At 35.1% G+C, this 17731-nt stretch overlaps 1 protein-coding gene across 2 annotated transcripts in view; it reads right to left on the reverse strand.

The window, feature by feature from the left end:
* Nucleotides 1-238: 238 nt before the first annotated feature.
* LGR4 (leucine rich repeat containing G protein-coupled receptor 4) overlaps nucleotides 239-17731 on the reverse strand; it is a 92185-nt gene continuing 74692 nt past the window's right edge. For both annotated transcript variants that reach the window (XM_081279379.1, XM_081279378.1), the window contains 12 exons: nucleotides 17078-17146; nucleotides 16119-16190; nucleotides 15863-15934; nucleotides 15465-15533; nucleotides 13527-13598; nucleotides 11438-11503; nucleotides 10643-10714; nucleotides 8699-8770; nucleotides 8260-8385; nucleotides 7066-7181; nucleotides 6719-6802; nucleotides 239-3231 (listed from right to left, as the gene is read on the reverse strand). In XM_081279379.1, coding sequence (XP_081135505.1) covers nucleotides 1955-3231; nucleotides 6719-6802; nucleotides 7066-7181; nucleotides 8260-8385; nucleotides 8699-8770; nucleotides 10643-10714; nucleotides 11438-11503; nucleotides 13527-13598; nucleotides 15465-15533; nucleotides 15863-15934; nucleotides 16119-16190; nucleotides 17078-17146 — 2167 coding nt within the window. In that variant the 3' untranslated portion in view covers nucleotides 239-1954. The remainder of the gene's footprint in view (nucleotides 3232-6718; nucleotides 6803-7065; nucleotides 7182-8259; nucleotides 8386-8698; nucleotides 8771-10642; nucleotides 10715-11437; nucleotides 11504-13526; nucleotides 13599-15464; nucleotides 15534-15862; nucleotides 15935-16118; nucleotides 16191-17077; nucleotides 17147-17731) is intronic.

Here is a 17731-nt window from a genome sequence, read left to right on the forward strand (position 1 = left end):
TTTCTATTTAAAACTTTTTAAATTTGACTCCATAATAGTAACTAAATACATTAACATACTTAGTTACAAATTAAGGCAAAATAGACTGCTTTCTAGAAACTTTAATAATTCAAAACATAGAGTACAATATTGTATTTCATACAATATATAGCACAGTTTACCACAGATTTTATATATCTGCTATTCTATTTTTAAATGAATGAAAAGTTTTCAATAACTTGAATTTCGAGAAAACAAGTTTAATTAAGATTCTTACCAAGTTATGATTTAATATTTATCAGATGTGTAAATATACAAACCATGATAGCAATTTTTAAAACTTGTAAATAGTTGGCCTTACAAATTACAACACACTGTAAATAAATCCCTCCCACATTTTATACAAACTACATGATTTTGATATACAAAGATTCTGTTTTTACACTGACAATGTACAACCGAGACTATTTACAATGAAAAAAGTATATAAACCACAATTTAACATTCTGCTACTGGCAGCCACTATAGGAGGTAGCTTTAATTAAACGAAATGAACAGAAGCCATGTTTCCCAACTTGTGTTCTAAAAATAATTTACATAAGATAAAAATTCATTATATGCACAGTATGTACAGTTTAATTATTAAACTGCAATCTAGCTTAATTTTTTTTAGTATATCCAGGATAATAATATGGCAGTGGGTTTGCTATTTAGTACATTGTTCAAAAAACATATCGAGCAATTATAACTTTAAGACTCCACAAAAAAACATGGCAGAAGACCCTAGATGAGAATCAGGTAAAATTTTTAATTTTCAAAGACATAGGACTAAGCCTTATCCTTTTCCCCTCCTTAATGATATGTCTGTCTAGTCTAACCAGAGCTCAGCATATGAGCTATTGAATAGGTTTTTTTGTAAGTCATGGTATGGGAAAATTTTATAGAAGCTTCCAAGTAATAACATAAGGTTAGGAGAATCCAGTTCACTAAGAAATAAATTTAAGTGCTTTGTGTCATAATTATTTTCAGCTTCCTCCAATTATAAAAAAAAATGACCCCAGTTTACTTTCTTTATAATCCAAACTATAGATGACATACCAACAAAACTGGAAAATATCAGTAGAACCAATGATATTAAGAAGCATTTATTAATGGGAACATTACATGGAGCCATCAAATCCCTTAGGTACTATTAAAATCTCATTAGTAAGTAGTGTAGCCAAATCTACTTAAACTCACACATCAATTAGCCATTTATTTTGTACTAGTAGTATAATTGCAAAACAGTGAAAATCATGGTGAGCGAAACAAAGCAATGTAAAATGACCCCAAACAAATGCACTGATTTTTTTTTTATTCTAACAGCTGTTAATATGGTTTTTAAAACATCTTCAGGTTTATATAGATTTATAAAGCAACTGAACGAAATTTATGATTCTCATGTAAAAGTGGAAATAGAAAACAATACACCTATGTGTACTCTCACAGTTCTAGTTGGGAGACAATCCCTTTTTTGGCCCTGTAGTAAGTTGTCCTGAGATTAATGATCAAATATTAGGTAAAATTAGCAAGACTTTTTTGTCAGTTATATAAAGTCACATTTTGAACTACCTTTTTAAAAAATATTAACAGCTGTCCTTTATTTTGTGCTTAATTCAGAAATAGGTATAAATTTGCTCCTTATGGATCTGAAAAATCTAAAAGTTATATTGCTATACCACACCCAAAATCCTTTTCAAGTTCTGTTTCAAACAGACCACACATTCCTTGGACATTGCATTTTTCACCAATTAATAATTTAGGCACCTGTTCTTTGAAAAATGTCAGGTTTGAGAAATAAACTGCCACCTTCCCCTTCTATGTGACACCAGGCAGTGATTACAGAAGTGCTTCCCAGATGAAAGAACAGAACAGGGTTCACTCTATAAACACTGTGAATTTGGTTGATGGGGGAAACAGTTACAAACACAGTAGTTCAGTCTTTAACTCTTGGTAGATTGTAAGCGTAGCGCACCAAAGGGAATCCTCGACTCTGATAGAAGCAGGCTCGTCCACACGCCTGCACTTGGTCAGAACTGTCTGAGACAAAGGAGTCTTCTTCATCTGCATAGTCAGAGTGGGCTGACTGTGTGCCACAATCAGACCAATATCCCTCTGGTCTTTGGCAAGAAGCCACTGCCAATGCAGGACAGCTGTGTGATTTTATTAAGTGTTTGCATGATACTGGCTTTGTCAAAAGAAAAGATTCGCAGCAGTCACATACAGTCAGGTTACCCTGCAAGTGTGAGTACATGCCACAGTCATAGTAGAAATCCTGTTCCACACAACCACCTTGGCTACTGATGGAAACTGAAACTGATCCACTTTTCTTGGTAACGCGTCGTTTCAGTAACTTCCAGTCTTCTTTAAATTTTGGATTGAAGAAAACATACAGGACCGGATTTAGGCAAGCAGGCAATGGGAAAAATATCAGAGTAACAGACTTCATTATTTCAGGACTGATAGAGATTGCAGTGATCAATGGTGCAAATGAGAAAAATGCAACAGGGCAAAAAAAGATGCAATTGGTGAAAATTAGCCAAGCAACATGCTTAATCATGCTAGATTGTGAGTTTTCTGAGAGGTCTTCTTTTTCCAAGTTGCAGTAAAGTTTAGTGTAGACGACGGCCATTAATAAAAATGCTAGTGAGTTTAACAGCACTAAGGTCACAGTAAATCCTAATGATGGCGTCTCTCCTGTGGGAAATGGCAAGCACAAGGGTGATGCAGAATATTCCCCTCTATGGAAAAGGGGGAAACAGCCTGCTACTGCAGCACCCAGAAAAGCAAAAAGGGCCGCAATCCGGAACTGCTTGAGATGATTGCTTTTCCCATTTTTCATGATATTTTTTGCAGATAAGCTTCTTTCAACAGCTGCTAACATTAATAAAAATATGGCACTTTCTGAGGAAAAAACTGCAAGGAACCCAGCTGCTTTGCAGCCACTGCCAGTCTCCCACCAAATGCCAAATTCAGCAAATCTGCCCCAGGATACGGCATCAAGAAAAGTTAAGATGCCAGTATAGATTCCCATGAATAAGTTAGACACAGAAATCAAGCCTATGAACAACTTGGAGGAAGGCAGTGATGTACAAGATGCGAAGGTTGTTAAAATGACTAGCAGGTTGAAAAACAATGCAACCAAGAAAATGAACCACACGGTGAGACGTATCATCCAGCTTCCCAGTAAATATTCACAGGGCTTAAAAGCACCTAACATGAAAAAGAAACAGAAACACGAAAGACAATTTAGAAAATACCATATTTCATATAATATGCTTGATAGAATGACTAATGATGGTTGAATCTAGAATAAATCAGCTACCTAACTGAATTGAACCAAACTGGAAAAAAAATATTGCTTTTAAGATATTTCAGTAACAGACTAGGCTATTTTAAAAATTAAGCAGCTTAATATCTGGATGTAGCTGGCACACACCTATAATCCCAGGGACTCAAGAGGTTAAAGCAGGAGGATGGCAAGTTCAAGGCCAGCCTCATCAACTAAGCAAGATCCTGTCTCAAACTAAAAACATAAAAAGGGCTCGAGGGAGGGTACTCAGTAGTAAAGCTCCCCAGGGTTCAATCTCTAGTACTGAAACAAAACATAACCAGGATTAGTTTCTTTTATTATTTGGTAAGGCCATATAGAGATATTTCCAAGAAAATTTCTACTTTTTCTTTTTCTTTTAAAAAAAATTTTTTAGATGTAGATGGACACAATATCTATTTTATTTTTTATGTGGTGCTGAGGATTGAACCCAGTGCCTCACGCATGCCAGGCAAGCACTCAACCACTGAGCTACAACCCCAGCCCTCTACTTTTTCTTATACCAAATATAAAGCACAGTATCTAGCACATAAAAGGTACTTAAAATACTGAGGGTCTGGAATCAGATGGTTTATAACTTGCTACTCTTACCTTAAAAAAGCCACTTAAGCCTAATAAGTTGCATTTTCTGATATGTAGATAATAATGCCTACTTAATACAGTTGACACCTTAAGTAAATTTGCATGCATAAGTACTTAAGCAGGCTGCTGGGCACATAGTGGAACTTTAGTAAATATTAGCTTTCTTTTTTTCTTCCTTCCTTATCCCTATGTATTTTATTTTTTAAAATATTTGTATTAGTTGTTGATCAACATTTATTTGTTTGTTTGTTTATATGTGGCGCTGAGAATCGAACCCAGTGCCTCAAATGTGGCAAAAGCTTTACCATTTACCACTGAGCTATAACCCCAGCTGTCTATATATTTTATAACTGTATATGTATGTATATACACAGATTTGTAACATTTTAAACCCAATTTCTTATGGCATTCAACAGCAACCTGCTGAAGCTGGTTATGGTAGATAATCATGTTAACTATTCAGACAAAGCTTGGCACAAAACAAAACCCCTATATAATAATAAAACCCCTATAAATATATATATAGGATTGCAAGAATACACTTAGTAGCTGAATTGCTAGTTCTAATAACTGACTTTGACATGCTAGTAATGTCACAAATGAAAAATATTTCATTTATAATTAAGGAGTGAAAATGTTTGACTATAAAGAACAAGAAAACTATGTGTTACAATTGCCTAAAAGATATGTTTTAACTTTCTGAACTGTCATGAAATTTGACATATACAGTGAAACTCCAGTTCTGCACCATTTATCTGATTTTCAATGAACACAAATTTTTTTAATCAAATTTCATTTCACTCCGAACCCTCAGGAAGTACTAAAATGGAAGTTCTTTCTCATATTTTATTTTGGGGAGGGTAGTACAGGGACTAAACACCCAGGGGTGTTCTACCACTAAAATATGTACCCAGCCTTTTTCATTTTTTATTTGGAGACAGGATCTCTCTAAATTGGCGGGGGTCTCATTAAGTGGCTGACACTGGCCCTGCACTTGCAGTCCTCCTGCCTCAGCCTCCAGAATGGATCCAATTACAGGTGTGTCCAGTACCGCAAAAGAATGCTGTTTCCTGCACACACCTATAATCCCAGAGGCTCTGGAGGCTGAGGCAGGAGGATCATGGGTTTAAAGCCAGCCTCGGCAACTTAGCAAGGCCTTAAGCAACTCAGTGGGACCCTGCCTCTATAAATAATATATAAAAAAGGGTTGAGACTGTGGCTCAATGGTTAAGCACCCCTGGGTTCAATCCCTAGTACCACTGCCCCCTCCAAAAAAGAGTGTTTCCTTCTCACTGGATCATCAGTTCTGTGTACAATCTCCAACACTTGAATCCTTCATGGGCAAGAGAGTGAACTGCACTCCTAACTGTCAAAAATTAATATCTGCACAATAAAATAAATTACATAAATGATTCTTGCTAGTTGCACCTACTCATCTGTTAAAATTAAGTTTGTTCTCCACACAAGGAAATGGGTTAAATATTCAAAGCATACATACATAGGCCCTTAAGAAGCTCACAATTCAGCATCAATCATTAGTGATTCACAGCACTGATGATTCTAAGTTATAAAATTAATGGCCAACCCAGGCATGGTGGCACACACCTGCAATCCCAGTGGCTCAGGAAGCTGAGACTGGAGGATCGAGTTCAAAGCCAGCCTCTGCAACACTGAGCTGCTAAGTGAGACCCTGTCTCTAAATAAAAATATAAAATAGGGCTGGGGATGTGGCTCAGTGGCCGAGTGTCCCTGAGATGAATCCCTGGTACCCCGTCACCCTCCTGCCCCCCAAATTAATGGCAAGTTCAGCCTGTGACATCATACTAATAGGAATCTATTTGGTAGATGATTTAACAAAAAATATTTAAAACCTTGCCTTTATAGTAAAAGTATAAATCCCAAGTTCTCTGGTAGGCAAGGCAGAATATGACATTACAATCAAATAAATATTGGCATCATTTAATAACTTTCCTAAAACTACAATTTCAATGAAGTAAATCAGAAAGAGTAGACAAGATTGCATTTAAAAAAATAAATTGTAGGTGCATGCTTATAATCCCAGTGGCACAGGAGGCTAAGGCAGGAGGATCACAAGTTCAAAACTAGCTTCAGCAACTTAGTGAGGCCCAAAGCAACTTAATGAGACCCTGCCTCAAAATGAAAAAGTAAAACAGGTTGGTGATGTGGCTCAGTGGTTAAGCAACCCTGGATTCAATCCCTGGTACCAAAAAATAAAATGATGGATGAGGAGGAGGATGAGGATGAGGATGAGGAGGAGGATGAGGATGAGGATGAGGAGGAGGAGGAGGAGGAGGAGGAGGAGGAGGAGGAGGAGGAGGAGGAGGAGACGGAGACGACGGCGGCTGGGGACAAAGCTCAGTAATGAAGCACAAGCTTTGCATTCTGGAGGCCCTGGGTTCAATCTCTGGCACCACAATAAATAAAGGATAATATAAAAACAAACAAAAAAAACTTTATGGACCAGTGACTTATTTCAGAACTAGTTCTAGACCTAAAGGGCCATCAAGAAATTCCTTCTCCAACTTGATGTACATGACCCTCACCTGGAAGAGCTTGTTAATATGCAGATTCTGATTCAGTGGTATGAGCCTGAGATTCTGCAAGAGATGCTGGTACACTGAACACACTATGAATCAGAAGGCCTTACAGGATCATCTAGTCCCACCCTTGTAAAATAGAAATAACATCCATCGCCAGGAAGATTAGATATATTTGCCCAAAGTTTACTTAAAGTAAAAAATTACAGCCAAATGGATTGAGCATTACCTGTTGAGGGTGTACAATGGATAATTATTTGACTGTGCTCTTCATTTTCAGCACTGCTGGTGACATTTGCTGCATCAGTGGTACCTGAATATACAATAAAGTATGTTGAATTAAAACTGGAAAGTTCAAAAAAAACACCAGATGTTGCCACAATTTTCTCTCCCCTGCATGATGTTAACATTCAGTGTATACAAATGTGGCTTGATAACACATTAAATATGCCAGTAACACAGGAAAGGCTGTTTTTCTCACAGACTTCATATTGATCCTTCCCAAACTGATTACAACACATACATTTTGATTAATGCCTTAGGGAGTGTGCTGTTTCTAAAGGTTCATGTACTTGCCTTTCTCCTTTGTCACACTATGGTCTTGAAGGCTGTTATCTTCTATGTTTAAATTTGCATAAGAGTCACAGCCCCAAAATGCACAGCACTGATAAGCATATGGTACTGATAAAGACCTGGGGAAAAAAATTGTAAAATACATTCTGAGTAGCAACTTCATAGACATAATTTTGTTTTGTAAAAAGCATTTTAATCTTTGAAAATCCCAACCTTCGGGTCAGAAAAGTCTTAAGTATCTTAAGTATACTTTAGTCTTGACCATTTATCCTCTAGGAACCTTATCTATGTTAAATACTCTAGTAAAGCTCATAAAAATGATCATAAAGATACACCATAAAGTTTCTCCATTTCTATGAGGTGTCTCTTAAGAAAGGTGGATGCAAATCAAGTATATATAAAGTTTCATAATAATACTGCAATTTAAAGTAAAACCGTTGCCAGGTGCAATGGCACAGGCCTATAATCCAAACTACTCCGGAGGCTGAGGCAAGAGGATCATGAGTTCAAAGTCAGTCTCAGTCTCAGCAACTTAGCAAGATCCTGCCTCGAAAAAAAAAAAGAAAAAAACAGGCTGAGGTTATGACTCTGTGGTAAAGGGCCCCTAGGCTCAATCCCCAGTGCTATGACTACTTTTATAGGTCATAACCAGTCAAATTTATCATAAACTTCACTATGAAACTGATAGTTTCACTTAAAATGAATACCCTAGATAATCTGTAACTTTACACCATCAAATGAATTTACCTGGTTCATATAAATGTAGTAAAAGTGTTTATTCTCTTATCTCACAATAACATTCCCAAGTCCTTTTTCTACTACATTTAATAAAGGACACCCATAAGTCTCTAAAGTATTAAAGGATTGTATCAATTTTTCTGTAGATTCACACTTAAGCGGCTTCTGGCATCTTGTTGCTCATGACAAGTCCATTATATTAAAAAAAAAAAAAAAAGTTCTGATGAACATTTACCTGATACTAACTATTTGAGAGCAATGAGAGCTTTATGTCATGTTCTCAACAACTATGAAACAATACTCATGTTCTATTTTTCACCAATTTTGCAAGAGTTAGAAAACTCTTTTAAATTATAGCACACCAGAAAAATCTAGGAACCACAGCATAAAACCAGGTCAATGTATAATTTGGGAGCCTACCATAACTCCAGTGAAAAAGAAAAATAAGCAAAAACATACCTGAGATTAACAAAATCTTTTGCTTTTAAGGCTTCTTTCAGCTTGAAGTTGCCCACAAGTTTCAGCTGATTTAGCCCATTCAGGCCTTCCGTAGGGAATGAAGTTAATTCATTGAAACTTACATCTCTAAAATGTGAATAAGAGTTCAAGTTAACTCCCTAAGATACAATCAAATAAAAACATCCATACCTATATTAATATCCTAAATTTTAGACTCCTAAAATGAAGTTTATGGATGCTAAAATGATAGATCTAGAATGTGTCTTTTCATCCAAAAAACAGTTACTGCATCAATGCAGCTTAGCATTTATGAAAAGGGAACCACTAAACAGAAAAACAACAACAACAACAAAAAACATTTGACCATGTTAAAACAAATTTCTATAACACTGTTTACTGTTTTCATGATATTATTGAATATAATCATTTGTCTACTTACAGGTTAGTTATTGGCCCAAGCTTCGCAAAAGCTCTGTTGTGAATTTCATGGATCTGGTTTCTACTCAGATCTCTGCAATTATAAAAGTAACACATTAATCTTTTCAAATAAACACTCAAATGCCAGTTAGTGACTTAGACCACACTTTAGAATCTGAGGTACTAACACCATATTGCTGATATGATAACAAAGATTCTCAACCATTTGTCATGTTTATGTTGACTGCCTCTCCGTTACAACAATCTAGTTCTTAGAATACACTGTTGCACCTGTAATTCTTGCTGGCACCTATTTCCAATCACTTGTGAATTTTCGCCACTTTATCATTTTGACCAGTTCAAAATTAGAAATGAAATGATATCCTTGGCAGTATTAACCAGGGAAGGAAAAGCCCAACTCTTGACAAAGCTGAAAATAAAAACTGCTTCCTTATTATTTGCCTTCTCAAAGGTTAGTGATAAGGCCCTGAGGGAAGACAAATAATCAATAAGCAAACAAAAGCATTCCAGAAGGCTTCAGATATCATTCTTTCCCTAAGCAGGAAATAAAAATCATTATCAATAGCAGAGATAGCTCTACCTTTAAGAACACACCCTGAAGAATTCTGATATTACACAATTAACAAAGCGAAGAAACAATCTGTAACCACACTTAAATTGGGCCTGAATGGACATTTAAAGATTGGATAAATTTATTCCATAACACATCTCAGGGATAACAGAAAAACTTGATTGCAAATCGTGAAAAAAACAGTTTTTCATTGTTATATCTTATCAGTGCTCTAGAAGTGATGGCAGTTAGGAGCCAGCTGGTTCTCAGGCCCACAGAAAAACTGACCACAACAAAGAAAAGTCCAGAAAAAACCCAACCACCAATTAAATGTTTTTCAGCAGAACTCATGTTTTTCTTTCTTTTTTTATTTTTTTCCTTTTCGATTGTTTGTTTCTTTGTTATAGTGCTGGGATGCAACACAGGGCCTGTGCATACTAGGCAAGAGCTCTACCACTGAGCTGCACCCCTAGTCTCTTATCTCTTAAATGGGATCCACTGGGAAAACAGACAATATATATAAATTTCTTCACTTTCAATTTTTCAAAATTTTTTTCTATTTTAAAAAGTAATATAGTATATGGTTTTCTGCACTGAAGTTCTATAAAAGCTGTTAGTGACAAGTTTTGTCTTCGTTACTTCTATATTACCAGGCTTAGAAGAGTTCCAGGCACAAATATGTACTCAAAAGCAAATAATTTTCTTAAATTAGTACTTCTGCTGTTTATGAGCTTTATTTATCATGAAAGATGTCTTGGAAAAGGGGTCTGTGAACATTGGGGTCTGGCCCTGTGGAGGGCCAGAGAGTAAATATTTTTACTACTCAACTCTGCCACAACATGACAAAAGCAGCTTTTGATAACACTTCAACAAAAAGCCTGCATGAGTTCCAGTGAAACTTAATGTATAAAAATGGGAGGCAGGGTCTGGGGTTGTAGCATAGTGATACGGCTCTTGCCTGGCACGTGTGAGGCACTGGGTTCGAAATAAAATAAAGGTATTGTGTCCATCTATAAAAAAACAAAAAAAAAATTTTAATGGGAGGCAGGCTGGATTTGGCACACAGGCTGTAATTTGCCTATCCTTACCCTAACGAATTGATAGACCTCACTAATATAACTTGAAAACAAATAAGCAACATCACTTAGGTTACATACACTGTACTTTTTTCACTCACTAATGTACAATATCATCAATTTGCTAGAGTAAGGACTACTGAAAGTAGATATTTATAAAGTACCAAGTGGTAGAGTTTGAAAAATACTATTTATGTAATATAAATCATATCTTTACATATAGCTATTAAAATGGGATATTCCATTAACATGGAAATCATGATATATTAACTTGTAGCTTGACAAAAATTTTGTCTTTAATAATCATAGAAAAACTTACAGAATCCTTAGGGATACCAGGCCTTGAAAAGTACCTTCCCTTATTTGGTAGATTTGATTACGTTGCAATGAACTGAAGAGGCAAAAAAAAGAAAAAATTTTAAAACAGAGAGAAAAAAAATAATTTCTATTTTGAAAAATAATAACCGTAGTTAATCTTTTTCTAAGTTTAAAGAATCATTCATATGTAATATATATTAATCTTGTTTCAAGTTAAGAAAACTTCTCTTTCCTCATTTGTAAAATGAAAAGGTTAGACTAATTGACATTCTGTCCCAAATTATACTGAGTAAACTGATTCACTATTTAAATTTCTTAGGAAGCCTACTCAAGTATGAGAGAAGGAAGATGACACAGTGAGAAACATCCAGACAAGACCATAACAAATTGCACAGGAAGTTGAAGAAGATTAGAAAGGGGAGAATAAATGCCTTCCTCTCCCTCATCTTTCAACCCAACTTCCTCCAGAGCTGTCACTCTCTTACACACACACACACACACACACACACACACACACACACAGTACCAGTATTCATGTACAATTGCTCTCAATAGCCGGGATAAGTTTTTCTGTGTTTGTTTTGTTTTTTAAGTATGACCATTCTCCTAGAGAGCATTTAATAGAATACTTGATAAATTCTGGCTCTATGCAAGCAACTGGTACAATTTGACATTTTATATATGGGAACACCTCACTATATAAATTTCTAATTTCTTATTAAAACCATTTATTTAAAATAGGAAATGTTCAACAAACTAAGAATACATCACAGTAAAAAATCAGAGGCCAACTTACATTTCTTCCAGGGCATGGCAACCATTAAAACTTGGGAGATCTCTTATGTTATTGTAAGACAAGTCCCTTAAAACAATAGAAATTAACAAATTAATGTAATGTTATCAGAATACTCTTTCAAAAGTCCTTAAAGCAGCATTAAGATGTCTAAAAAACGATATGACTAACAATAAAATCTCATCATTACATATAACTATAATGTACCAATAAAAAATGTGGAAGGAGAAAGAAAAAATATGACTGAGGAAGAAAAGCAAACTATGCTGGGCATGGCGGTGTACACCTGTAACTCAGCAACTTGGTAGCTTAGAAGAATTCCAAGTTCAAGTCCAGTCTTAACAACTTAGGGAGACACTCGGCACTTAGTCAGACCCAGTCTCAAAATAAAAGTAAAAAAATAAAAAAGAACTGGGAATGTAGCTCAGTGGTAGAGTATATGTGGGTTAAATGCCCAGTACCAAAAGAAAAAAGAAAAAAAAATGAAGAAGAAAGAAAATCATCTGTTGTTCTCTAAGACATAAGTTTCTAGAAAAATTCAGTTACAATAGGCTTAAGATTTATAAGTTCAAGTATATACTGTAGAATATAGACAATATAAACAGGTTAAAATATATTATATAAAAACATATAGGGGAGGGGAGGGGGGATAGGGAGGCCAGTAGAATACAACTGACACTAGGATTGCTGTATGTATACACATGGATGTATAACCAATGCGATCTGTACACATGGAAGAATGAGAATTCATACCCTATTTGAATCAAATGTATGATATGTCAAGATCATTGTATTGTCTTGATCAACTAATAAAAAATCATAATTTTGTTTTTCTACAAATAACACAGAATACATGCATATATAGTCAATGTAAATATATGTATGTCTTTGAAATGGCTAACGATCTTTTCTTCAAGAAGCTTAGTTTTATTATAAGAGAAAGAAAGCCTCCTCAGAAACATCCAGAAAGTAGAATTAAATAAAGGAAATGGAAAATAGTTAACATTAAAAAATTCATTTTAAAAGTTATAGCATCTAATTAATAGATAGGCAAGGGAAGGAGAAAATGAAGTGGGAAAGAAAAACAAAACAGGAAAAGTGTCCAGAACTGAAGGGCATGAGATTTTAGATTGAAAGAACATCCAGATGTCCAGGACTATGAGTGAGAAATAAATCTATATCAAGGTACATTATTGTCAAAACTTAAAAGAACATGGGTAAAAATAAAATCCCAAAAGCTTGGAGAGAGGGAGGGAGAAAAAAAAAATATATATATATATATATAAAACATACAAACATAAAAATTTTAAGTGGAAAATTGCAAGTTTTTTAAAAATTTTGTATTTTTCTAAAGTTATTTATGCCCATAAATAATTTCTATGTTGTTCTTTAATTTAAAAGCTATAAGAGGAATGGTATGCTTAATCACATTTTTAAAAAATCATATTAAATGAAATGCCAGAATAGCTAATGCTCAACCCCACTGCAGTTCTCCCTCATGCTCACGGCAAGTCTGAGACTCCACTACAGCACTTAACTACTTGCTTAATCCAATCTGTCACTTGTCTTGTTATTATCTCCTGCCACTGAATACTTATTAACAACTTAGTAACTTAATCATGTGTCCTGGTGAAACTTTCACAATACTTATTTATTTTTACTTTCAAGGTCAGCTTAAAAGTTTTTAGAAAGTTGCATATTCAATTCATTTCAAATTTAAGAAAGCTTTAGGCTCTGCTTAGGTTACTGATAAAAAACAGGAAGCTATGGGGAGAGGACACCCATAGGGAAACTAGAATAAGGACAAGGAGTCAGGATATGGCAGGGAAAAAAAAAAAAATCAAGGGAGAAATTAGCTTGGTTTTACTTTGTTCAAAATAAAGCCACAAGATATATGATATATACATAATCCCAAAAGCAAATTCAAATGCACATTACCTCCCTGATTACCAAAATGCCTGCTCATTTATACAAAAGGAACAAACAAGAAATATACCTCAAAACCTTGACAAAAGAGTTCATTTAAAAAAAAAAAAAACCTAAACATTTGTAAAGTACATAAAAGAAAGGTGGGGAGAGGGATATAACTTACAAAGTTCTAAGCATCTTTTGTTCTTGGCACAAATTATCAGGTATGCTGCTTATTTTTGTACCTGTCAAGGTCCTGTGGAAAAACATTGTTCATCTAAGAAATAATCCAAGTCAGGATAATAAGCAAAATAAATACCTACATATTCACATATGGATAGAGACTTTGCATTCCACTGCTAATTAATTACCTCTTAAAATTAGGCAGGTGGGAAGGTGAATTAAGCCTCAGTACTGACATCATCTTCAGAAAAAAATGAAAAAAAAGCTTGTGACACATGATGTTAATATTGTCCAGATGATGGGCTTGATTTCCCAGATAGACCAAGAGAAAAACTTGAACTCACAGTCACACCCTGGCCTCAATCACCTGTAAGTTTTGTCACCTTCTTATAACCAACACATTTAAAATCAACTTAGTATCCTACCCCAAATGTTGTTTCTACTGAGTCAACCTGGCTCAGCATTCTGAAGTAGTCTCTTACTTTCCTCCCTTTCTATGCTACCATTTGCAATCAACAGTTCCTGTTGATTCTTGGTAGTGTTCTAGAATCTGACCTTTTCTCTCCATTTTTACTGTTACTATGCAGATCAATGGTGAAATGTTGCTGAGAGGGATGAAGGAATCTGATAAACCATACTATATGTCCTGGGGCAACTCCAGTGACTGAAGACCTGGAGTCTCACAGTTGCACACGTGCATGTCTTTGTGTTACTTGAAAGTATGATAATTTGGTCAAGTGTTCACATCAATAAGAAGCACTATAAATTTTCAGAGTCATTCTTTGGACTTCTTCCCAAGAGGGGAAAAAATAAAAGATTTTTTTTTTGAAGCTACAATAATAAATTCTTTTTTTCCATTAAAAATTAACTGTTCTATCTCTAGTCTTTTCTCCTTGCCCTGCTCAAACCACCTGCTCAAACCTTCTCAATACCAGCAAACTGCATTATGGGTCAAGTTAAAACTCCTTATCTCAGGACTACCCAACTTTCTTTTATTTTTATTTTTTGTCTGGGCACATGTGAAAATCATAATGTTCATATGGCACACCAGGGTAAGACTCCCATAGTTAGAGAGCCTAGCTACTTCAGCTGCCCCACCCCAACCCCACCACTCATCTGAAGGGTTGAGAGCAAGATTTAGATGACCTTGTAACCTTACATTCACAGACACTCACAGGGAAACTCTGCCATAACCAAATGTTCAGTGTTCAAGGTCTGTCATTTAAAAATCTGATCCAAAACAATTTTCCAAATCTCTCTATAACATACTTCATCACATTATAAACATGTAATTCTTAGCCATGTTTGATCATCTGCATGCCATTCCTGAAAATATCCTTGGTACTCCCAGTTTTACTGAATTCTGTCTTTTGAAATAAAAGACCTAGCTCTGAGAAATCTGACATATTCAATTTTCAAACACTTTACCTCCCCCATGAAACCTTCTTGGATGGTGTACACTAATTGATCCCATTTCTGAATTTCTAAAGCACTGCTTCTACTTTGGCACCTTACAACTGTCTTATATATTCAGTGAGACTTTCAGATCTTCTGTCCACATAGTAGGCTTATTCTCTTATTCTTATTCTCCTTCCTTTATATGCTCCCATTTGCAATCACCAGTTCCTGTTATTTCTTCTTCTGTAATGTTCTAATATCTGATCTTTTCTCTTCATTTCTGTTGCTAATATTGCAGGTCAGGGGTGAAATGGTGCTGAGATGAATGGAATCTGACAGGACATGCTATATGTCCTAGAGCTGAATTCTGTCTGAGCTGACTGACCCCAAACCCAAAACATCCATCTCTGTGCATGATAGTCACAAAGGGAATCTGGAGAATGAGTACAAACCCATCATGGTCACTAAAAAGCAATGGCACTCTGCTAGCCACCTTGCAGTATTATCTTGGCACAACCCCTCGTCAAAGAACCAAACTTACAGACTCTCCAGATGGACAGTTCCAGTCAGATTGGGGAACCACTGCACCTTGCTTGCACCACGAATGACTCTGAAAAATTGGGAGGGGAGAAAGTAATTCAAAATAAAATAGTTTTCATCATAATATTTCCATTATATCTTTTTAAAGAGTTTAAAATTAAAGTACTATCTAAAAACAAGCTACTTTCATCTCTTTATGTTACTTGAAAGTACGATAATTTGGTCAAGCGTTCACATCAATAAGAAGCACTATAAATTTTCAGAGTCATTCTTTGGACTTCTGCCCAAGAGGGGAAAAAATAAAAGATTTTTTTTTTGAAGCTACAATAATAAATTTTTTTTTCCATTAAAAGAACTGTACACATATTCAGGTATGTTTTAAACTTGCATAATACTTACAAGGAATGCAGATCAGATAGATTGTGAAATGCTGAGTTCCCCACAAAAGACAGAGGATTATCATACAAGTGTCTGTAACAAAATCCCAGAAAAAGTCAAGTTTTCATATGTTCACCAGCATTCTAATAGTAAATATATGTTCACAATGTATGTGTATCTAAAATCCTGAATTTTCATTCTTCATCTAGATGTTTGACTAGGTACAGACACAGATTCGCATGATTTTATTCTAAAAGAAACTTTCAAAAATACTTACATAGTTCTTAAGAGTGGATTACCACCAAATGCTCCATCAGGGATAACAGAAATAGAGTTACTATGAAATCCCCTAAAAAGATAAGAGAAAAACATTTGAAATCTGTATCACCTGTGAAGTAAGTTAAAACTTGAGTATCTACTGCTGCTCAGCATTACATAAAATACTACTGATAACAGCTACTTAAACATTTTCAAGAAAGTGGGAAATCTGAATTAATTCCACCTCATCTATTACCTAATTCCTCTTAAACCCACTGCTTGCCTAGAATCTATCTGGTCCCTCATATACATTTATATATTGTTTCATCATTAAAGAACATCATGCTATGAGAATCATAAGACATTCTAGTCCCCAAATCTTTCTTATTGTAGCCTGCAATATGTCTTTAGGCAATGCATGTTAGGGTATTAGCTGTCAACTCATGACACACAATCTCTATTATGATATCTATATACATTATTTCTATTTCTGCTCATGACAAGCCCAACATCCAAAATTCTCCTTTATGCCTTTCATTTATTTAAATATTTTCATTATTTCAAGTCTGGTCAAATTTCTTTGCTTTAGTGATGCCTTTTCCAATGACCCCAAGCCTCACTGAGGTCTTTTTCTAGAATGATTTATTTATCCTACTCATTCAACACTAATTTCTACCTAGAAACAGCTATCTATCTGTCTTCCATTGTCTGCCTTCCTAATGAGACTAAGACTCCAAGCTTCCGAAAAGGCAGAGATCATACTGTTTTGTTTCGGCAACAGAATCTAAACTGATATAGCAATCTGCTCAAAACAGTTATGCCAGCCAACATAATCTGATCTGTATGAGTATGCATGTGCTTGGATGTGTGTTATGGATATATGTAATAGGACAAAGACATTCTAAAATCTCATTGTTAGAATATTAAATGGCAAGTTCTAGAGATATTAAGACATAAAATAAACAAAGCAATACTCACAGTTCTTTTAGGCTAGGAAGTGCTTTAATAGCCTGGGGAAATTCCTCCAAGTTATTATAATTCAAGTCCCTAAAAAAAAAAAAAAGGTAGAAAATATGTAGCAATAGTGAAAAATGGTCACAATTTATAAGAAAGTTTGGCACAAACCTACGTTAAAAAAAATCACAACCTCTGGGGCTGGGGTTGTGGCTCAGCAGTACCACACTTGCCTGGCATGTGTAAGGCACTGGGTCTGATTCTCAGCACTGCTTATAAATAAATAAAATAAAGGTCTATCAACAGCTAAAAATATGTGTGTGTATAAAAGATTACAACCTCTGATTAATAATATTTCTCCACCAACCATATTGTCATTCAAAACCCTATAGAACCTTAACTATGTTTTACACCTTATTGTAAAATGTTAACTAGAAAAAAAACAAATGCTTCTTCTATGATGTTTATAAGAAGAATTCTTAGAATCATGTAACACTGGAGGATTAAAAAGCAAATCATACAAATGATACTTTTCAGAAAATTCACTATACAATAGAATTTACAAAGTGTCCATTTGTAGATGAAAGATAGGAGCATGAAAGCGAGGCTTCCATTTGGAGTTGAGGGGCTTCCTGAAATTCTGGTATTTGGGAGCTGATTTCAGCCCCATTGTCAACA

Source organism: Spermophilus citellus (assembly GCF_964194105.1).
Source record: "Spermophilus citellus genome assembly, chromosome: 2".
NCBI classification, from domain to species: Eukaryota; Metazoa; Chordata; class Mammalia; order Rodentia; family Sciuridae; genus Spermophilus; species Spermophilus citellus.